This window comes from Meriones unguiculatus, chromosome 19 (genome assembly GCF_030254825.1).
Source record: "Meriones unguiculatus strain TT.TT164.6M chromosome 19, Bangor_MerUng_6.1, whole genome shotgun sequence".
NCBI classification, from domain to species: domain Eukaryota; kingdom Metazoa; phylum Chordata; class Mammalia; order Rodentia; family Muridae; genus Meriones; species Meriones unguiculatus.
In genome coordinates this window covers 71,866,986-71,889,270 of record NC_083366.1, presented here as the reverse complement: position 1 = coordinate 71,889,270, position 22,285 = coordinate 71,866,986, and the positions used below count along the sequence as shown (strand labels likewise).

Below are 22,285 nucleotides of genomic sequence, written 5' to 3'. Positions count from 1 at the left end.
TTTTAATTTTCAAATGCTTAAGACAGACTTTTGCATAGATTGTATGGATCTGGCTTGCTTATTGAAATGTCTAGACATTTAATCTCAAGGTTTGCACAGACCAACTGCCACCCCTTTTCTCTGTGCTTACATGTTTAGCTCTTGAGAATAACTTCCTAGAATTGGAATTTCTGGGTAAAGTGGCTTGTACTTTAAATACAGAAGCAGTTTCCTCTGGCAATGACACCTCCCACCTTTAGTGGGAATCACTAATTGTTTAGAGGAGTTCTAGGAAGGATTCAAAAACTACATTTTAATTTTGTACTTTTAACTAACTATATTGAATGCCCTGGTGTTCCCCTTTAAATGACTAATTCCATAACATAATACAATATTGTAAATAACCCTGCCTGGTGTAACTGAGAAGTAGAAAGTATCCCAGCCACACAGTGTCTCTCAATTATTTCAAAACTACATTCACATCCACTTCTCTCCATGTTTGCAGACTCCACGAGAGAGAAGTTCTGGGTATTAGATTCTGTCTGCCCTGTATTCACATCTAGAAAAGGCACAAAGTACACAAGGTGCTGGGCACAGCCTGCCAGTGAAGCTCACGCAATGGCTTGCACATTACAGCGAGACCCAGCTGCACTCACATGGAGCAAACCAACACAGTTGTTACATGTCTGCTAGCTGAACCCTAATACCAACCAAGTTGGAAGATGTTGCTGATTTCTAATTTGTGGGCAGGCTGCTTATAGTATTTGCATTTTATCACTTTATTATAGCTGTATTTGTATGAAATGTGGGTAGGCTGACAAATATACTGTTGAGGGAGAATTTCTATGCGCCATTACATCATTATTCACACTTAAAAGGTCATCACACTAACATTCAGCATAGTCGTATCTAAAGGCGTTACAGAACTTCATACCCCGAGGCTTGAGCATTGCCCACTTTATCATCCCAGTGTTTGCCTAGTTGCCATAAAACTGTGCAAGGTGCCAGTGAATCTTGTAGCTCTGTTATATCATAAATGGGACTATATATTCAGACTTTATATACATATGAATAGGAAATAAAGTTAGTTCATTTATAATAGGATATAAAAGGCATAAAATACTAAGATTATTCTTTAAACTTGTGTAAAAGTGTGGTCAACTGTCATTGGGCTTGTCTGATGTGAAGGGAGGGCACAGGACTGAATGACCTCAGTCATTCTTTTGTAGCTTTAGCAGACAAAGTCCATCAACGGAAACTCCTATTATAAAAAGCACATCCAAGCCAGGCTTGGCAAGCTTAGTTTTCCAGCACTCAGAGGCCAAGGTAGGATTAATTGCTATTACAGTCCAGTCTGAGCTGGGCTATGTAGAGATCATGTTTCTGAGTTGTATGTGTGAGTGTTTAGTATACCCTCTCACAAATGTAGATGGGTCTGGATAAAGACACCCTAGGCTTTTGGACTTGGAGATTACAAACCCTTAACAAGGGCATCTCTGTGTCCTGTGTGGCCTACTGTCTTCTCTAATAATGCTGTGGGTCAGAGTTTTCACCAAGTCCTCTCTGAAAACTGACCTGGTAGCAGTTGGCATGATGAGGGTATGGGTGGAGAGTGCAGGGCTGGCACTCTCCTGAAGCCAGCAGTAATAAGCTGCATGAACAGCATAGTCACGGGGCTCGGGAGCAAGCTGGAGGATGGCTCAGTAAAGAGATACACTAGAAAAGGGAGGATGTGAAAAGGACGGAGAAGACACGAGCCAACAGAACACAACCTTCAAACAGAATTGTATGCTGACATCTTTTTTTTTCTTTTTTTAATGTGCATTAGTGTTTTGCCTGCATGTATGTCTCATATATTGGAGTGTCATATGTTGGAGTTAAAGACAGTTGTGAGCTGCCATGTGGGTGCTGGGAATTGAACCCAGGTCCTCTGGATGAGCAGTCAGTGCTCTTAACTGCTGCACCATCCAGCACGGCCCCCATACATTTTTGTTGTTGTAGGACAAAGAACAGAATGGCAGCATGGGCAGGTGGCTGCTGGTTGCTGGCGTACTAGGTCACAGCCACAAAATCCACTTACAGACATTTCTGAGGGTGAAGGTAGGAAGTATGATAAACCAGCCCAAAAGCTTAGTTGTTTTTTAAGGAGGGAATGACGGTCTGTGAATTTTCTTTCTGACAAAGGAAAGTAGATGACCCCCAAAGTGCCAAGGTGACGTTCTTAAGCAAGGGCTCTCTGTTTTGGTGTTGCTGTTGTGAGACACGGTCTCTCTATGTAATCCTGGCTGACCTGGGGCTTGTGCTTTAAGGATGCTCTTATGATTAATGTGAAGACAGAGGGAAAAAATACAAAGGGTTTACAACTTAGGAAAGTTCACATGAGAGATAGACTGTTTCCATGGACTTAAGCCAGATTCTCCCCCACCCTGCCCTGACAAGACAGGGTTTCTCTTCATAGCTTTGGCTGTCCTGGAACTGCTCTGGAGACCAGGCTGTCCTTGAACTTGGAAATCCATCTGCCTGTCCCTTTTGAGTACTGGAATTAAAGGCCTGAACCAGCACCATCTGGCTAAGCCAGCTGTTTAAAAGTAAATCTAAATAAAACTTTTCTTTGTATAATATTTACTATCACCAACCAAATTTACAGTTGCCTTTGAAAGATAATAGGTTATAAGATCTATAACCTATAATCTATACTGTCTGTTACAAGATCTATAACAGGAAGTATAAAGCAACAGATTGCAACCTATGTAATTTAACAATAAGAGAGAAATACTCTCCAAAAATCGTGATCCTTCCCAACAGTGCACAGAACTTTTATGTAATACTATATCCTGGTCTGTGTATGACATTATATTTCAAGCCAGCAACTTTTTCCTCTGAGAATAAGACACGCAACTGCTAGCATTACAAACCATAAGTTAAACAACAACAACAAAATCCTAAGAGAACAGGAATCATATATATGCCACAAAGAAGAATAGGAGCCCCTGGGACAAGATCAATATCAAACTGTAAATGTAAAATTTACAGTAATACACTTCCTTTTCTAGTAAAGGCTTATCACTTTAGTAGTCTAATCTGAAAAAACAAAAAGTAAAACTTCCAATAACTACTTTGAAAAATCTTTTAGTTCTCAGTACAGAGATGATTTAAATAAATAATTTTATACAACTTTTTAGACTAGTGGTCTAAGTTTAGTGATGATCCAGATATTGTCTTGTTAATACTCTTTGTTAAATATTTTTTAAAGTGAAAATGCTATCACTAAATGCCTACTTTGTATGCCAACTTAAAATTAATAAAAATGTGATTATGAAAAATATATTTTTAAACATCCAGTTACATTTTCCAAATTAGTGAAAAAAGATGAGATTCTTGGGCAGAGATACTTATAAACCATAAATTTCAGTGAGTGTAATTATAGATAATATGTAATGATAATTGCATCCTACACTCATTTCTAAAATCATAACTTAGATTTAATGCTATTATTTTAGATAGATTTTGCCAATAATTACTGTCCACAAAACATTTTAAAATTATTTCTTCAGTCAGGGTTAACATATATGAAATAATTGTTCACTCTCAACATATATATTATCATGTCCTTATTTTGTTTTCTTCACTGTTTCAGTGTCTCAAGAAAATGTGAATCCAAATATAATGTGAACTTCTTATACTCATCCAGAATTTTGAGTTTTTCGAACAGAAGATGGGCTTGTTTTGAAGACAGACTTCTAGACAATTCATAAGATTTTAATGCGACAAAAATAGTAATTAGATAAACAGTAATAAATCAGATAAACAGAAACAGGTCTCTCTATGTAGCCCTGGCTGTCCTGGAACTTGCTCTGTAGACCAGGCTGGCCTTGAACTTGCAGATCTGCAAGATAAAGCAGCAATAATATAACACAGCATGAAATAAGGGCAACTCTAGTACTGCAGTAGGTGCACATGTTAGAGGGATGTGCAGTACTGAGCAGGCCTCCTGAGCAAGAGGGCACGAGGGTTATAAAAACTGCATAACCTGCCTGGCTGTGTTTTAGAATTTCACTTGAATACTGGCTATCTTCCATTACTGCCATCTGAGCCATATGCAGGGTCATCTCACACATGAATTGGCATGCCATGTTTTGAAGACGTCATGTGTCTGGTCCCTGTTAAGGACATAAGGAATGAACACAGGTGTGGTAAGGATAATGTGCTTATTACATAAAGCCAGAAGGGCAAAGGAGGCGTTTTCCCAAATGGCCATATCCACAGGCCATGCCGAATTCCATCTCGGATATGGTGTGAGGTCCAGGAAATAAATATCATCCACGGAAGAAAGCACCACGAGTCTCTGAGCTTGAATATGTGCACAGCAAGCTTCACACTCAGAACTGTGATGGGAATCACAGTGGAACAATGAAGGAAAGGTCTTCTCGGAAGAGTCAGAGCAGCCTGAGGGGAGAAGAAGGATCATTTCCTGCTTTGCAAATCTCATAGCTGCTTCTTACTATTTTAATGTACCCAGGATTAGCCGGAAACGCAAAACAAAACACCCCCACAACACTGCAGATGCATCAGACACACAACTGCCAAGCCAACGTTTTCTCTTTTCATTCTCTACGGCAGTTTATAGTAAAAATGAAAACGTAAAAATATATTTAAGATGATAAAAGTATGACCAGCATATTCTTTACATTAACAATAAAATAAAGGTCTTAGGAATATGGTATTAATTTTACAAGTTTCCCAGATTTTGCCCTAAAAGTCACAAACATAAATTTATATCCTAAGCATGAGATTTGTGTAACTGAGGTTTAAATACTATTTAAAATAAAAAACATTTCTATTTATTTATGTGTATGTACCTTTACTTGCTGAACCATCTAACCACCCCTATTTTTTTTTCTGAGTTTTTTTTTTTTTTTTAATGTGTGTCTGTGTGTGGGTATGTGTATAAGTATGCAGTTGACTTTGGGCCTGTATCTGAAGTAACAGGCAATTGTGAGTTGCCACATGGATGCTTTGACTCTTTACTTCTTTTCTGAAATGTTTGCAAATCACATGCATAGAAAAGGAAGGAAAATCTTTTGATGTTTAGAAAATATAATATAGAAACTATTGACTAAGGTGGTATTTTAAGTTTGGTTTCAATTTGCAAGGCTTGTCATCGCAAAACACATGAATGCCTCAATCTGATTTTCAATTTCTCCACCAGAGACTACTGTAGCCAGTCTGTTGAAATGCGTATTTTTGGCCTCAAATAAGACTGGAGGAGTTAAACCACTTAAGTCATTCCCTAGGAATGAGAATAATCATAAAACTATTCAATTAATGGCACACATCGGAGATGCACACTGACTGGAAGACATAGAGTAAGAGGACAAATGTAAGTGTGGTCATCAAGAAAGAATGCTGACCCAGGAAGGATTAGGAATGAAACCTGTTCATCTGCACCAGTTTGCTCCATGAGCCAGCACTGAACTTCTCAGTACAGTTAGTAGTTCTTACTTTATGTCTATATGGGACTTTGTGACAGCAAATTTGACTAGCAACGTATCCATATGCATCTTTAGGGAAATATTAAACACTAAAGAGAGTTGAATAAATTAACTTTCCTATTTTAAAGTAAGATATTCTCTCTAGAATATGATGTCTAAAACTATCAGCATTTCAGTACTAAAGACATTAAAGCCAGAAAAGTCTTACCAATATCTTACCTTTAAAGATAGAGATCGAGCTTGAAAAAAATGGTCGATATCAATAACAGAGGCCAGAAATCCAGCTAAAAGAACTTCCCCAAAGTCAGTCTTCTTCGTAACTCCAGTGACTGCTGCCCATGACCACATGCCAATGACGCCATGGACTAGGTTATCTGAGAGGGCACGCAGCCAGTCATTTTGCTGAATTATGGAAAACTGGAGAAGTATATCAGCTACGAGACAAAAGATGCCCAGACCAAGGCTAGTAATGAGAGAGTCTGTGCTACAGCAGTGTGATAAAGCATGAGTCTTTTCAAGTTTTGATGCCATAATAAACTGTCAGTATACAGTGGGTGCCACAGGGAAGCAAGATGCCATTCTTGTTTCCATCCCAGTACACTACAATAGAAATCAAAGACAAATATTAGTGAAGATTACAGACCACCATGTAATCTTTAAACAAACAACATCAGCAGTAATTATAAAACCAAGCTGGAAACAGTATCATTCCTTATAATATGCTGTATGGTCAAATATATGTCAGTTTTGCAGGAAAAAACTTGTATGTGGTACCAAGGAGAAAATTTCAGAAAGCCTATTGAATTTTTTTTTTTTTTTTTTTTTTTTTGAGACAGGGCTTCTCTGTGTAGCCTTGGCTGTCCTGGACTCATTTTGTAGACCAGGCTGGCCTAGAACTCACAGAGATCCGCCTGCCTTTGCCTCTGTGAGTGCTGGAATTATAGACATGCGCCACTATTGAAATTATTTATTCCTGCTAGGCATTTAAATAATTTTGTCAGAATTATTTATATGATGTAACAGTGGGCTTCCATTGTATCCGTACACCCAGCAGCTGCTTCCATACTTTTGAAAAGCAAATGTCTCCTTTCAGGTCTGGAGAGATGGCTCAGTGGCTAACCATACCTTTGCTGCTCTTTCAGAGGACCTGAAGCACTTAACAACAGGCCACTCACAACTGCCTGTAACTTCTGCTCTAGGGGTCTAATACTATCTTCTGACCTTTAGGGACAACTGCATGCATATACATATACTTGGCAGATATATATACAAATAAAGTAAATACATAGGTCTTAAAAAATGTTTCTTCCCTTTGAGAAAACTGTCCTTAATACCTAAACTCCAGTGCTGTTCAATTAGAGTTCCCTACCTCCCTAGCAGTAGTGTCTACTGTCATGATACAGGGTCATCCAAGCTAAACCTACCAACCTCCTTTTCTTAAGTAAACCTGATGCCGAATGGTCCTTTTCCTTGGAGCCACTCCAAGACACAGAAGAGCTGGAGACAAGAAAGACCTAGAGAAGCCTTCACCCCAGCATTTGCAGGCAGGAACAGATGGATCCCTTGAGTTTTGGACTAGGCTGGTCTGCATAGGAGACCTTGTCTTTAAAAAATATCCCAAAGAGATACAAAGACAAAAAGCTAATAATGAAGACATCAAATCCTTGGCTCCAGTGTCCAAGGTTTTCAAAGATGCCCTTACTCCAACATCTCTGCAACAAACACAGCTTTATCTATCGCCTGGAATAACAACAAACCCCGAAACTTTAGCTTATATGAAACAGCAAGCATAATTTTGTGCTGAATTCTAACCTGCCACTGCCTACTGAAATAATTTGTGCATCTGTCAAACGTTCAATGCTGTGTCACATCTGATTTTTAAAATATTTATTGTGTGCATGGGTGTTTGCTTGCATCAGGACTGTGCTTGCAGAGGTCAGAGGAGGGCATGGGATCTCAGGACTGCAGTCACAGACTTGTGAGCCGCCATGCAGGAGCTTACAACTGAGCCTGAGTCCCCAAGCGCAGCCCGTGCTCTTAACCAGCCACTTGTATGGGCAAACAGACTACAGTTCTTCACACTGTTTTCTAGTTCTCTGTATGTCTGACATTTTCACTTAGAAATGTTTTAAGAGGAGGCTGGAGAGATGGCTCAGAGGTTAAGAGCACTATCTGCTCTTCCAGAGGCCCTGAGTTCAATTCCCAGCACCTACATGGTGACTACAACCATCTATAATGAGATCTGGTGCCCTCTTCTGATGTGAAGGCATACATGCAGGTATTGTACACATAATAAGTAAATAAAATTAAAAAAAAGAAACATTTTAAGAAAGAATCTAGTAAAATTCCAGAAAATGCAACCTAATTTGTAATGAGGAAGAGGAGATCAGTGGCTACTTGGATGGGGTTGCAGGGAGGGTTGGAAAGCAAAGAAAGCTCTGGGACATTCTTACATTCAGTTCCCCCCAGGACACATACATACAATATGAAAACATGTTGAATTGTATATCTTAATTATTTAGACTTAATTATATGCCAATTACATTCCATCAAAGATGTAAGGTAAAATTAGTAAAATATGCTGTTGATATTAAAAATACCAGCTTTTGGTGGGAAAGCAGCAATTTGAAAAAATGAGCTTACAGAGAAGAAAAAAATGTTCAGCCAATTCAAGGCAATATAAGCAATGCATAGCAGAATGGGTGCTTCTAAAGACAAGGTCGGGCATGGTGGAGAATGTCTTTAATCCCAGCACTCAGGGGGCAGAGACAGGTGGATGTCTGTGAGTCTGAGGTCTATAAAGAGAGTCCAGGGCTATTACACAGGGAAATCCTGTCTCAAAAAACAAAAATAAACAAACAAAGGCTAGTAAACAGGAGTTTGTCACTCAAAAAGAAAAATCCTTCCATCTTTTATTTTTTTAAGCTATTGGCAATACTGAAGGTGGTGGTACATACCTATAATCCTAGCACTTGGGAAGCAGAGGCAGAGACAAATGGATCTTTGAGAGTTCAAGGCCAGCCTGATCTATCTAACAAGTTTCAGGCTACTTCCAGAGACCCCGCTTTCAAGAATAAGAAATAGCATCTCATCCATTTTTAAGAGTGTGTATATGTCAGGTAATATTACAGAGCTCCAAGAGAAAACAATCAAAACTCTAAGATTCTAAACACAGGTAAGTTATGGCACCTCACCGGGAATACTGAATTTTAAGAGCTTTGCCATAGATAAATACATAATATGACAAAAAGAAACATCTCAGCTGGGTGTTAGTGTGCATGCCTTTAGACAGCACTCAGAAGACGGAGACAGGTGGATCTCTGAGTTAGAGCCAGCCTGGTCTACATAATTTGAGGCTAGCTAGGGCTACAGAGTGAGACTCTGTCTTTTAAAAAGGGAGAGAGAAAAAAAAAAAACAAAAAAACCCCCAAACATCTATTATACTATCCTTACTAGGAAAACACCAGACTGGCCACACAGCTCAGTAGGTAAAGGCATTAGATATACAAGCCTGGAGACCCAAATTCCACTCCCATTATCCATGTAAAAATGGAAAAGAAGTTTTTGTTATGCTACAAATAATATGTATGTTACAAAAAGGTTTGAACCCAAGGCCTTAGGAAAGTAGGCAGCACTCTATTACCAACTTACATACCAATTCTCAGTTTAAAGCTAAATTTTCATAGAGATGTTATTTGGGATGACTTCTCTACATAAGACCCAATTCATCTAATTTTTTCGGTGACTTCGAGAAGCCACTTTTTTATAATGGTCTGTTTGTCTCATCTTGTCTTCAATATAGCAAATGTCATCAACTTTGGGGCCTTCCCAGCAAGCCAAAAGATCATCTCCTTTCCCTTAATTTCCCACTTTAATAATACAACATGAGAAATTTTTTGATACCAATCAAACATTTCTGTTTTTTTTTTTTTTTTTTTTTTTTTTAAAAAGGCATTTCAGGTGGGCGCCCGGTGTCACACGCCTGTAATCCCAGCACTCAGTGAGTTCACAGTCAGCCTGGTCTACAAAGAGATTCCAGGACAGCCAGGGCTACACAGAGAAATCCTGTCTCAAAAAAAAAAAAAAAAAAAAAAAAAAGACATTCACAAACTAAATCTCATTGTTCTGTTAGTTCCATCTCCCAAACCTGGGAGTTGCGGGGTGGAGAGTACAAATCAAAGCTGCCTTTATTAGGCTAAATAAATCAGTTCTCATCACCAAACTATAGTTGCTGTAAAAGTTAACACGTCTAAGTTCTTAAGTGCTAAAATACCAAAAGCAGACGCCAAATCTAATGCTGGTAACTCACAAAGGGAATAAATACAAATCTCGTTCATTCCATCATAACTCTAGGCCATCCGACCTCTCCGCACGTAACTATTTAGTACTTGTGACTACTACAAGTAAAATATACAATTGTGCGGTTCAACTCGTTTCTGAACTCGGCAAATTCCTAAAGTCATGCTTTTCTGGGAGTTGTGTGCTCTAGTAAGTTTTAGATTCTAAACTTTAGAATTTCTAAGCAAATCTAAAATTGAGAATGTCAAACGGGACGGGAAGCCTTAGCACTCGGATTCACTAACTCCGGGCGCTGAGCGCTCTTCTACACAGGTAAGGGAGGCAGCGGGCCGGGAATGGCGCGGGGCCCAGGGGAGCAAGTATGTGATTGGGGGGCGGCTCGGGGTTCCGCAGCCCCGGCCGCGCCCAGGCCCGGCTCCCCTGGGCCCCGCGCTCCCTCCCCGGTGCCGTCCCCTCCCCTCCCGGGCGGTGGTCGCCCGTCCTCCGCGCGCTGCGCCGTCGAGGGAGGGGCCAACAGCGCTCCGCCTCTCGGCGGCACCACAGAGACGCGGGCGCCGGCCGGCCAGAGTGGCCCAGTCCGCCGGGCTCCCGCGGGCGCCGGCCTGAGGGGTCCTGGGCGCTCACCGGTTGAGCTGATTGGTCCCGAGTTCTGCACGCGCCCAGAACCGGACGGAAGATTGGAAAACGTCCGGTCGGCTTCTAGGCTTGGCGGGCGTTGAATCACTCACCTCTCCCCACGATGCCGTCAAATGGCGGCGGGCAGCCGGGACGGAGAGGCCGCCTCAGCCGGTGCAGGACGCACCTGTGGGATCTGAGCCACGACCGCGCAGAAGTTCCTAAGTTACTTCAGTAGATGCCTTAGCGCTGGTGATGCAGGAGCGGGCGACTTCTCAACCTGACACACCACAGTACTTTACCGCCCCCTGGGGGATTTCTCCGGTAGACACTGGCAGAGGCGGCGGGTGGGGTTGCGGAAGGCGGGTCTCAAGTGTCCTAAGACAGCAGAGGCCTGACAAGAACATTCACCACTACTAACCTTGTTGGAAACAAAATAGTAATAATAACTGGAATCAGACCTCCCGTCTGTGACTATATATGTCTTACTGCCTTCCTGAGGCAGATGCTATCTTAGCACAAGGACACATTTGACAAGAAACAGCCCAAAGAAAATGTCCAGAAGGGACATTCTTTACCTCTTCTTACTTCCTCAAAACAAGTATCATCATAAACGAGGCCAGTGGAATTCATGACAGTTGGAATCTTCAGTTTCAAGCAAACTTCTAGGTCACCTCACATGCCCTGAAAAATCCTCAACCTGAACCTTCATTTGTACAGCTTTAGGACTAGGGATACTTTTATATTTAAGTTAAGAACTTTATGGCCCCTATGGCAATAGGCTGGCATATGTGCCATACAGTCTTAGGCTTTCTGGAAATCTACTGGCTAAAAGCAGCGATTCATTCATAAAACACTGAATACTTTCGCTATGCTAGGCTGCAGAATAGCTTCGGATTAAGCTCGTCTACCAGAGGGTAACTGACCACAAGGAAATACGCTGGGCAGTGATAAATGGTGTTAAGGAAATAAACAGGGTGATATAATTGAGTTAGGATACGGTGTAAAGTATCCTACACTGTGTAAAGATTGTCTCTGTATTATTCAAATGCTGATTTCTGGGGATGCAGATATGATTCAGGCAGGATTTTGGCATTGTCATTTTAATGAAGCATCTCCTTTCTCAAAGTTGTGCAAACGTTGTTCTCCGTAACCTTCTGATTGGTTAATAAAGAGCTGAAGAGCCTGTATGGGCAGGAGAGATAAGGTGGGACTCGCCCAGAGAGAAAGAGAAGACTAAGGTGACAGGTAATGGGCCACGTGGCTGAGAAGTAGGCCAGGCCAGGATAGTAGGGATAGAATAGCTCAGTATCTGCCCAGCTATAGTGCCTCTATCTTTTAATAAAAATAATAGTCTCCATGTCATTATTGGAGCTAGAGCAGGTATAGAACAAAACCACACCTTTACAGGAGAAGCTAACTTTAGTGAGGTAGCTGAGAGGACCATACACAGGAACTTTTGCTGAGACCAGAAATGTGAAGGAGCCCAGAGAAGAGCTATAAAAGGAGGGTATCTGTCCATTCAACTGACTGGTATTATTCCCTGATCCACTACACTCCTCTATTCTTGTTTCCTGTTTCCTGCCTTTTATTGCAGAGAGTAAGAGTTAGACTGCCTGGGAGGGACAAATAGGGAAAAGTGGCCATGGCTAACTCATAAAGGCAGCAAATTTCCAACATGGCCAGCTTCCTCAAACTCTTGACTTAAGACAAAAGCCTGGCAGTTTTTGTCTCCCACTAACAGGCCCCCTACTGATGGATTGTCTCAAGCTCATAACCAGATCTGATCAAAACAGATCAATGGACCAATCAACCATCCTGTCTGTCTTCAAACAGACAGACCTTCAAATAGGAAAGGAAGTCTTTTCAGGGCTTTAAAGCCCCTGGCCCTTGGCTTTCCCAATTCTGGAATTTCCCCTTTGAAGTGTAGAGAAATTTTAATTCAGAATATGGCTGTTCTGGCAAGAGATCACATTCAAAGATCTAGGTCTGTGTGTTCCAGCTGGAACACAAACATGCCTTTAATCCAGGCGAAAGAGGCAAGCAGAGCTGAGTTCAAGGCCAGCCTGGTATAGAGCAAGTTTCAAGTAAAGAAAAGCTTAGATGGAGGCGTGGTGGTACATGCCTTCAATCCCAGCATTCAGGAGACAGAAGCACGCAGATCTCTGAGTTCAAGGCCAGTATGGTCTATAGAGTAAGTTCAAGGAGATAAAGAGATTAAGAAATGGAATATAAGGAATGGTGAACTCAGGGGAAGACTTCACCTAGCTAAGCTTTCATCTTATAAAAAGGAAAGAAAAGCCTAGGTCCAGGCATAGTAGTGCATGCCCTTACCTTAATCCTAAAGAGTAAAGGTAAAGATAGTAGAAGGCAGCACCCATGTTTGATAGTGGTGTCTAATAGAATGGCAGAAACAATGACAAGTCAGAGAAAGACTTGACAGAATAGGATATGCCCAACTCTCATGAGAAGAGAGAGGAAAGGGGAGAAACATAAGGGGCACAATCTACCTAGTACTAGGATTTTCGTGCAAGCATGAGGGGAAGAAACTGCATGAGCGTGAGGGGAAGAGCTCTCTCCCAGGGAAAAGAGGAAGTCCTAAATGCAGATAAGCAGAAAGGGTCAACCATAGCCAGTGAAGACTATGGCTGAGGGGAGGTCCCTCCATCCCAAAAGATAGTAGGAAGTTGCTGGACACTGAACAGTCAAGCTTCCCCTACCAAGAGAGGTGGTTTATGCTGATAAATGAGGTGAACTCACCAATCCAGTGGCTGGCCAATGAGAACTCACCAATCCAGCCAGTGTTGCATGCAGCAGATAGCAATCTGATAGCCAGGAAAGGGAAGTCCCAAAACCAGGGAAAGGGGAGAAATCCCACTTCTGAGATAGGCAGTAAGTGCAGTATTTATCTGGAGCCCAGTTGACCTGAGAGGTGGATTTAGGTGGATTTCCTGCAGCTTACAAGAATTACTTTTAAGTTTTACGAAGGGGATATAACTTTAGACATGTTAGCATAATTGTAGAAAAGGCAGTAAACACATACATTTGTGTTAACAGCACAAGCATTCTTTAGGATGAGCTCTGAAAAGGCAGAAGCCTTTTGTGAAGTAGAAGGGACAAAAGCTCACTTGATTTTAACCTTTAGTATAAGCACATATTATGGAGATCTAAAATCTTGAGCTTGGAACCATAGTAGTGAGTGGTATAGTGGAATGTTTTGTATTAGAGTTAGATTAATACATCAGAGCTCTATTGATGAAGGTCAAAGCTCTGGACAGTTAACATAACAGCAGCACAGCAACAGGAGGAACTATTAAGCAATTCTAGCTATTTCGGATACCTTAAATCACCTTAGACCTTATAACCTTTATAACTTGCATTTTCCAAACTTAAAACATTTTCTTAGACCCTCAAACATTTATAACTTGCATTTATCAACCTTAAGGTGCTTTTTGGCTCTCAAAACATGTATAACTGGTGTTTATCAACCTTAAGGCGTTTTCTTAGACTCTCAAACTATATATATATATATATTTTTTTTGAGGGGGACCTTTGTATCTAGTTATTTACCATGAGACACAGGTGAGACTGCTATGAATATTTATTGTCCTTTAGCTAAGTAAGGAGATGGTAAAAGTTTCCACTCAGGCCTATTTCTTGAGTCTGGAAATAAGGCATATTGTGTCTAGGCCTGACAATAGCAGCTCCAAGACTTAGGCTTAAGGCCTGGTCGCCCACGTATGAAGAGAACTGAGAAGGCATCTGAAGTCTCCCAAGACAGAAGTTGGGAACATGTTCGTGAGACCCCATTGTGAAGCCAAAACAGACCTGTAATATTACCCTGGGCTGGGCAAGGCTGGTGGAGGTCACTGAATCAAGGAGCCATTTGTCCTCCCCCAAAGGAGCAAAGGAGCTAGAAGGCTGGAAGTGTCTGTGGCTCTTGTGAGGGTTCAGCCTCCATGGCTGGGCACAGAGGACAAACCTGCATGGGAGCATTTTGACTTCTAGAGTCCAGCCTGCCGGCAGGCAGCTACAACTAGTTGAGACAGCAGTGGGACCAGTGTTCCCTTTGGCTGCATTTGAAACAGTCACCTGGTGGAACTGTTATACCCAGTTCGAGAGCCCCCACAAGATCTACAGGAATCGACTCCGTTGCAAAACACATGAGGGTCTTTATTATTACAAGCTCGAGCCGGGGTGGCTGCCCTTTACAAAGACATACGGGCAAGCGACCCCCGGCTCTGGGAGATCAAGGTTTTTAAAGGAACAAAAATGCCAGTGGGGTAGTATAAGCTTTGGCATTACAGGATTGGGTAAGAGGAACAAAACGCAAGTGGGGTGGTCTCTAGGGAAGCTGACCTTTAAAATGATTGGTCTATTTTTAGGCGCCAGGACTGCTAACGGTAGGGCCTAGCTACCAGGGAGACATCTGACCTCTAGTTCTTAGGGGCCATGTGACTCCAGTCATACCCTGAGGTTTATCTGGGTGGGGACTGTTGCTGGCCCATTATCTGAAAGGAATGTGGTCTTGTGATTCTGTCTTAGCCCTGGGCTAGCCCTCTGCTCTGAAAGGAATGTGGTCTTGTAATTCTGCCTCAGCCCCAGGAATTAACTCTAATCTTTCAGAACTGACTTCTGACAATACCCTGGTGGGATGGGGCACTGTAGACCTCTTGTTTTTTGTGTGAGAGTGCCAACAGCCTCAGAGCAGCAGCCAAGGTCTGGAACATAGCTTTTGCTATGGATGAGCTTGTTGGGAAGGCTCCTTTTTATTATTTTTACCAACTCCTATATGGTGACTCAATGACCATCCTCAGCTGTTTATTAGGATTAGGATTGCAGTGAGACCATGTTTGCATCTGTAGGACTATAAATATATATTTGGACATCTATGAGATTACTATTAATTTGCATTCGTTAACCATTAAATATTAGGACTTTAGGTTTTGTCCCTGTTAAGTTGGAGCCTTAAGTCATATAGTCCATTAAAGTAAGAGCACAACAGTTTTTTTTGTAGGATTTAGTATAAAAAGTTTATAGCTTATAAAAGTCTAAGGCTTTACTATAGATTAATAATAATACAATTTTTTAGAAAATAAGGCCAAACATATTTTAACCTTTTGATAGTAGAGATACAGCACAATGACCAAGTTTTAACATAAATACTCTAAAATTAATAGATCTTAATTTAGAATATTGGTAAAAACCTGTACATAGTACCCAATCCCTGAGTTATGAGTTTTAAAACCAACAATATAGCAGAACAGTATAAAGCAATTTTGAAATTACATTTGAATTTATTATAGCAAACCTATTAACCAGGAAGCCTAGTGGTGAATCCCAACCATACGCAGCACACAGCAGGACAAACAGCAACAGCATTTATTAATTTAGGAATTGAAAGACATAGGAATTTAGAGGTACATTTTAAATTAATTTAATTTGAATAGATATTTATAACGGAAAATTTATTATTATATAAAATTTATTTTGAAGCAGGGTTGAATTATAGATAGTAAAACGTAACTTTGAATTTTTATAAAACTCCATACCAATTTAAAATGAGGCTCGTTGTTGTCCTAGTCTTAAAGGAGATAAAACAGTTGGCTATGCTTAAGGAAGTCTTGTAAACCCAATGAGAAAATTATATAAATCATTAGTTAAGAATTTAAAGCATTTAAAAAATACATATATATATATATACTTAAGAGTGTACAGAAATCAGGAAGAAAAGATTTTTTAAAGCTTGAAAATAACACCTTAGAGCAGTCTATAGAATGAAAGTGGCTTGGAGGGCTGCAGGAGTGGGGTAGGGGCGAATGCATGGCAAGGCGGAGCAGAATCGCCCTAAGACAAAATGGCCGTGAAGCCACAAGGAGTCACACTGAAGCTGTGCCTCAACCCACTTCCTCCAAAAAAAACAAAATGGTGGCGAGCCTGAGGCAGTGGTAGAAATCTGTGTATGGAGTCCCCAGAGATTTCTTACCTAAAGCAGCGAGAGGCAGGCAGTGGGACAGATGTGTGGTGCACATTAAGACAATTGAGGAAGAGTGCCGGGGCCAGCCGGGCAGAGTCGAACGGTTCTTGAGTTGGGAGTGAGGATTAAAATTAATAAAATAAACACACAGCACACAGGAAACTTTTTAAAGGTCCAGACTCGACAGCCATAGCAAAAGGCAGACTGCTGCAGCAAGCAGTGCCAGCAGCCAGTCTCAAGACTCTGCCTGCCTCCTCTGCCTCCAGCCTTCTGACCACTTTATTTTTTGAGTAGTTACTTTTAGCCAGTAAAATATCTCAGAACAATAGGTTAATTTGCACAAGGAGCCCGAGGAAGAGGTGTAACCCTCACAAGCTATCCCACCTGTTGTCACAAACAAAAGGAGATGGATTTGCAAGTTCTCCTCTGCCATTAGTAAAGGCCTCCAAAAAGCCATCTCTCAGCCAAGATTAAAATATCACAGCAGGCCACTGAGTCACGGCTCCTGACATGTCCCCCATTTTTATATTTTTAAAATTGGCCATAACTTAATAGTTATGGAGCAGAAGATTGTGCCTGTCTTAGGTTGTTTCTCTTGAAAGGTATATATTTTTTATTCATGTCCCCATTTTTTGGTCAATATTTGTACATGAATTTTCATACACCCCAGAGAAAACTTACCCGTCTTTGACTACCAACCTCTGCTAGGGTGGACACTGTGATATGATCTTGTGCAGATCAGCTCAGCTTTGACACACCAAAAGGCCTTCAGGCAGATTTTAGTTGTCACTGATAGGAGCACGTCTCCTATCACAAGCCAAGTCCAAAGTAACACTCCAAAAGTGACTAGCAGGTGACTCCCTGTGCAAATTACCAAGTCTGAGAAACATTTAGAGGAACCATAGTAAAAGGCTGTCGAGCAAACAGAACCATTTGAAAGCTTTTACATAGGCAGTTACAGGGCCTCCAATAGTTCCTGAAGCAAGTCTGTTTTGCTCTGCTGAAAACCAGAGCCAGATTAAAGTTTCACAGTTCTCTTTTGATTTTGTTGAGGTTTGTCCTTATTAACAAGACAGTCAAGTCCAGTTTACTATATAAGAGGTTTCTCTGCATGACATCTTCTCCCAGGAGCAGAATGAAGCAAAGGCGGGTCAGGAGCTCAGGTCTAACGCAGCTTTTCAGTCTAGGTGAGGGCAGAGTTTGCGGTTGTCTGCAGCGGGAACATCTCTCTGGGGAACAACTGCAAACCGCACCAGCCTCTCTGGATCCACCTGGCTCCCTCTGCGTCCTGTGGAAAACACAGACATGCCCTCTTCCCCACATTAATACAGGGTCGGGGCCCTGCCATACTCCAGTAATTGGATCTTTCCATTTTATTTGGGCAAAATTATCTTTGGTATTAGGATGCCACAATCGATCAGCCGCAGAACAGCCTTGTATATCCACATTCAAAAAATTTAAAATAAAGAGAGCATGATTAATATTTGGGGATATGACTCTCCCCTTTTTTATTTTTTGCAATTGGTTATTAAGAGATCCATGGGCTCATTTTATAATATTTTGGCCCTGGAAATTACATGGAATGCCCGTTTTATGACTTATATTAATAGAAGTTATACCAATTGCAGCAAGACACTTTAAGTAATGACTTATAACATGTTTGGTGGCTTCCCCTGTTAAGGGAGTTGCCATGATAAATCCTGAAAAAGTGTCAATTGTTACATGAACATATTTTAGTTTCCCAAATTCTGGGACATGAGTTACGTCCATTTGCCACAAATGATTGGGAGTCAAACCTCTAGCATTGACACCATAATGAGGTACATTAAAATGTTCAGGGCAAGAGGCTAGCGGCTTCTCTGGTAATATTAAATTGTTTTCTTAAGCTCTTGTTATTTTGATGATGTAATGCATGAGAATTTTGAGAATTCTTGTTGAGTTAATCCAACCGAACGTATGGCTAGATCTGCTAAATCATTTCCTAAAGTTAAAGGTCCAGGAAGCCCTGAATGAGCTCTAATATGTCCTATGTAACAAGGCTGTACACGGCTCTAAATACTTTGTTGAATCTCTCTAAATAGATCTTATATTTGTTTATTAGCTGTATTAACATATGTTACAGTTTTTAGGACTTGTAAAGCTTTAGCTATATAGTGGCTATCAGTATACAAGTTGAAAGAGGTAGAAGCCAAATTTTTAAAGACTGCAGCAACAGCTCATAATTCTACAACTTGAGCTGAGGCTGGCAATGTTTGCAAAACAAAAGTTTGTCCCTCTAGTACATAAACAGCTTTTTCATTTGAAGATCCATCAGTGAATACTGTTGGAACTTGAGGTAATGGCTTTTGTTTAATTATTTTAGGAAATACAAAAGCGTGCTCTTGGCAAATTGAAGTAATTTATCTTTTGGATAATGATTATCAATACATCCTAAATAATGAGCAAAAGCTATCGCCCAACAATCTACATTTTGAAATAACCAATCTACTTGCTGTTTGGTAAAAGGAACTCCAATTAAGGAGGGCTCTTTACCAAAATATTTATGAGATTCTGTGCGAGCCATTTGAACTAAACTAGCCACTGCTTCATAATATGGTGTCAGAACTCGAACAGGAGACACAAGCAGGTGCAACCATAATAATGGTCCTTCTTGCCACAATATAGCAGTTGGAGTATGAACAGTAGCCAAAATATATGCACCCCTTTCTTTTGAATAATCAATATATTGAACATGCTGCTTTTCAATAGCTAATTCTATCTTTTGCAAAGCATCACGAGCTTCTTTGGTAAGTTTCCTTTTTGACAAAGGATTAGCCTCTCCTTTTAAAATGTCAAAAAGTGGTTTTAGTTCTCCTGTTATTAATTTTAAATGGGGTCTTAGCCAATTTATGCCATAACAAACAAAGCCCAGTTGATTATTTTAGTTGATGTTTCAGTAAATTGGCGGACCCTTACCAGAAAGAACTGAGAAATACCTTGCAGCCAGAGAGCTTTGAATTTTAGCTGTTATTAACCCAATTATTTGGATGAGTACTATTGTCTGTAACTTAGTACCCCAATCCTTGGCCTTTTCCCCATTTTCTCCTTTCTTTCTAACAGGTCTCAAGGCTGCTTGGCAAGCACTGTTAGCATTCTCATAAGTCAATTGTTTTACTAATAACAATCCAGACTTTTCATCACTTATAAGTCTGTTTGCTACTTGCATTAATCTTGCCACAAAATCTTGAAATAACTCATCAGGTCCCTGACAGATTTTAGACAAATCCTCCACCTGTCTACCTGCTTGTGGAAACTTATTCCAGGCCCTCCGGGCAGCAGTATTGACCTGACCATAAACGGCCACATCAAAATCCAATTGCTGTCCTATTTCCCTGTAGATTCCTTCTCCAGCAAGCATGTCATAAGTTATAGGAATTTGCTGAGCTCGACTAAGTTCAGCTGTAGCTTGACAATGCTCTGCAAAATCTGACTTCCATAATAAATTATCTCCTCCTGATAAGCATGCTCTTGCTATTTCCAGTCCCCTGGGCAGAGAGCCTCAGTAGACATGGATTCCAACAGAGCCAGGGTGAAAGGCGCTGTAGGACCGTATTGGCAGCATGCAGATTTTAATTTTATCTGTTTAAAAGGTATAGGAGCATGGACTCTCACCATATTACCATGTCCATCAGGTTGCTCCAGAACTGGAAAACTATAAAACTCAGATACATCTTCTCCGTTCTGCCTGGCTTCTTGTAAAGAAGCTTGTAAAGCAGATACAGATGTTTGTACAGTGGACAAAGGGAAAGGTCCCCTTGCCTTCTGGGCCATTGAAACTGTAGCATTCCCAGGAGGGCCTAAGCCTTCCACCAATGATGGAGTTGGAGTGGGAGATTGAGCTTCATTTTCCCTAGTAGTTAATGCTGCAATTTTTTCTGTTTATTTCCTCCAAACCATACTCCAGTCTTTTAATTTCTTTTTGCCAAGGCTTACGCTTTTTAACATGCATAGCCTGAATTGGAGGGTATCTCTCAGAATAGTGCTGATCTGGTTCTTCCTCCAGCTCTGCAACCTCATTAGGTTGCAAGTCTTCCTCAAAGTCTCCTTCTGGCAAGAAATTATTGTCATCGGAAGGACAATACAACTCCTCTGGAGGAGCTGATGGTATAATAACATCTTTCTAACCTCCTTCTCTCTGAGCCTGAAAGTTTAGCTTTCTCAGTTTCCTGTTGCTTATACAGACTATCTTTAATTAAGTTCCATAAAGAAAACACTAGGCTAATGTCTTGTCCCCTTTTATTCTGGGATTTACTCACCACAACCTTTCTATTTAATGTGAGCTCGCCAGCCAAACAGCGGTGTCCTTCACGGGTTCCCTGTATCTCAAGCCCCACATTGGGCGCCAATCTGCCAGGGCCAGCCGGGCAGAGTCAAACGGTTCTTGAGTTGGGAGTGAGGATTAAAATTAATAAAATAAACACACAGCACACAGGAAACTTTTTAAAGGTCCAGACTCGACAGCCATAGCAAAAGGCAGACTGCTGCAGCAAGCAGTGCCAGCAGCCAGTCTCAAGACTCTGCCTGCCTCCTCTGCCTCCAGCCTTCTGACCACTTTATTTTTTAAGTAGTTACTTTTAGCCAGTAAAACATCTCAGAACAATAGGTTAATTTGCACAAGGAGCCTGAGGAAGAGGTGTAACCCTCACAAGCTATCCCACCTGTTGTCACAAACAAAAGGAGATGGACTTGCAAGTTCTCCTCTGCCATTAGTAAAGGCCTCCAAAAAGCCATCTCTCAGCCGCTGAGATATCAAAGCAGGCCGCTGAGTCATGGCTCCGGACAGAAAAGTAAATATTTTTAGGCATGGCTAGAGCAGAGAGGATCTGTTGTACCCATTCATTGTCCCCTAAAAGTCCAAGAAGGGTTTCTGGCTAAGCCAGGACATCCTCCCAGGTTTCGGCACCATTTTTTGAGGATAATTTAAATAATGACAATTAGGCATACAACAGCTCTTATATGAAAGAGGTTTATTAGATGGAGATGGAGAGAAGGGAGCGCAGGACATGGTGGGGAGAAGGGGGGGTGCCCCGACAGAGAAAGGGGAGAGCAAGAGAAGCAAGAGAGAGACCATGTGTTGGGTTGTCCCTTTAAGGGGCAAAGTAACCAAGCCTTCCAGGTGTGGCCACTTGACGGGTGACACAATGACATAAGTTGCTAGGCAACCTAGGAGCAGGTTTAGTTCCAAAATCTTAACAATCCCTGGTTTTAAGAGGAGCCAGGGGTAGGCTTAAAACCCCCGGAGTTTTTTTTTTTCTTTAATTATCTTTAATTTTTGAGAGATAATATATCATTTCTCCCTTCTCTTTCCTTCCTCCAAGCCCTCTCATAGTCACCCCCTTGCTCTCAAAGCCCAGGAAGCCTCGACCCTACATAAAGAACTACAGGCAATAAAGGAATGCTGAGAGCTGGAAAAATAAGCTTTCTTTGGGAAGAGCACACCAATTGTTTATCCAAAATCACAGCCAGCCCTCAAAACACTATACAGACTGAACAGCTTGTACTTATTTATGAATATGTATGTACATACATACACATTTATGTATGTAACAATTAGTGGGTTGTTGCCCTCTACAGCTGAATGCCTGCTCCTCACCACTGCTGTAACAGCAAGAAGGTACGGGATCATAGCTTCACTGAGAATTACTCTCTTGCAGGTTTGGCAGCTCTCCCCTAACTGATTCTTACTTTCTCGGTCCACTTGGATATACACTGAGCCACACAGCGCCTGTCTGAACCTACAGAAGCTCCCCAACATCTGCATTTTGTTGGCCAGTGCTCCGCGCTGCAAACTTGCTCCTGTTCCTCGTCAGCAGGCTTGCCTCAGCCCCCATCTGCTCTTGATGGCGGCTTTTGGCTTCAGAGAGCTTTCACTACTAAATCTGAG

The 22,285-nt window shown here is 41.3% G+C and overlaps 2 protein-coding genes across 3 annotated transcripts; one reads left to right on the top strand and one right to left on the bottom strand.

Annotated features, from left to right (window-relative positions):
• Positions 1 to 3,717: 3,717 nt before the first annotated feature.
• On the bottom strand, positions 3,718 to 10,683 carry Tmem267 (transmembrane protein 267). Of its 2 annotated transcripts, none has more exons than XM_021663868.2 (3): positions 10,395 to 10,683; positions 5,691 to 6,071; positions 3,718 to 4,425 (listed from the first exon to the last, which is right to left on the bottom strand). In XM_021663868.2, exons 2-3 carry the CDS (start codon positions 6,000 to 6,002, stop codon positions 4,090 to 4,092), a joined length of 648 nt encoding a protein of 215 aa, XP_021519543.1. In that variant the 5' UTR covers positions 6,003 to 6,071; positions 10,395 to 10,683; the 3' UTR covers positions 3,718 to 4,089. The 2 variants fall into 2 exon arrangements, with proteins under 2 accessions (XP_021519543.1, XP_021519542.1); XM_021663867.2 differs by having other exon boundaries at positions 10,499 to 10,683.
• Positions 10,106 to 10,489, top strand: LOC110566070 (POLG alternative reading frame-like). Its single transcript, XM_021663861.1, has one exon. The coding sequence runs from the start codon at positions 10,106 to 10,108 to the stop codon at positions 10,487 to 10,489; it is 384 nt and encodes a 127-aa protein (XP_021519536.1).
• Positions 10,684 to 22,285: the final 11,602 nt, after the last annotated feature.